The 621-nt window shown below is 70.4% G+C and overlaps 1 protein-coding gene across 1 annotated transcript in view; it reads left to right on the top strand.

Moving 5' to 3' along the window:
* Positions 1-88: 88 nt before the first annotated feature.
* Positions 89-621, top strand: part of MNEG_7268 (hypothetical protein) — a gene marked incomplete at both ends in the record, with an annotated part of 1,655 nt that continues 1,122 nt past the window's right edge. The window contains one exon of the mRNA XM_014044260.1: positions 89-292. Within this exon, the coding sequence (XP_013899714.1) occupies positions 89-292 (204 nt within the window). The remainder of the gene's footprint in view (positions 293-621) is intronic.

The following is a 621-nucleotide window of genomic DNA, read 5'->3' as shown; positions in this document are numbered from 1 at the left end:
GGCGTTCGTCGTGCAGTGGGTGGCGCACGCGGCGCCGCGCGGCACGGCGAGGGCCGGGCTGGCGCGGCTCGCGGGCATCGCGGCGTCCATGCTCTGCTGGCCGCTGTCAAGCGATGCTCCACGGGGCGGGGAGGCCGGCTTGCGAGCAGACGTGGGCGGCGAGGCTGGCAGCGGCGACAGCGACGACGGCGGGGAGGGCGGGGCGGTCGGCGGAGAGGAGGACGACGCGGGCGCGCCCGACAGCGTGTGTGGGCCGCAGGGTTTCCTTGTGGGGCGCCAGCAGATGTCGCAGGTGACACGCGCTCTGCGGAGCAAAATCTGCGCCCCCCAACACCTCGCTGCGGCGAGACGTCAAGGGGGGGGGGGGGCTGCACTGCGGGTGGCTTCCTTTGCCACTGGCTGGGTCATGTTGTGTGTTTGCTTGTGCTGGCCTGGCACGCAAGAGCCCTGCGCCTGGCGCTCTGTTGCTCTTGTTTGCCGTCCGTCGCCTGTGCTGCTCTCCTGCCCCTGTTCCCGGACGCTGCCCTTCCAAGTCTGCCCATCCCCCCTTCAAAACATCCGCCACCCTCATTGCCACCCCACCCCTTGCCTCCCTTAACCCCCCCACAACCCTTCCTAAAC

Source organism: Monoraphidium neglectum (genome assembly GCF_000611645.1).
Source record: "Monoraphidium neglectum strain SAG 48.87 unplaced genomic scaffold scaffold01270, whole genome shotgun sequence".
Lineage (NCBI taxonomy): Eukaryota > Viridiplantae > Chlorophyta > Chlorophyceae > Sphaeropleales > Selenastraceae > Monoraphidium > Monoraphidium neglectum.
Note: the sequence above shows the minus strand (reverse complement) of the source record. Positions and strands in the feature narration are given on the sequence as shown.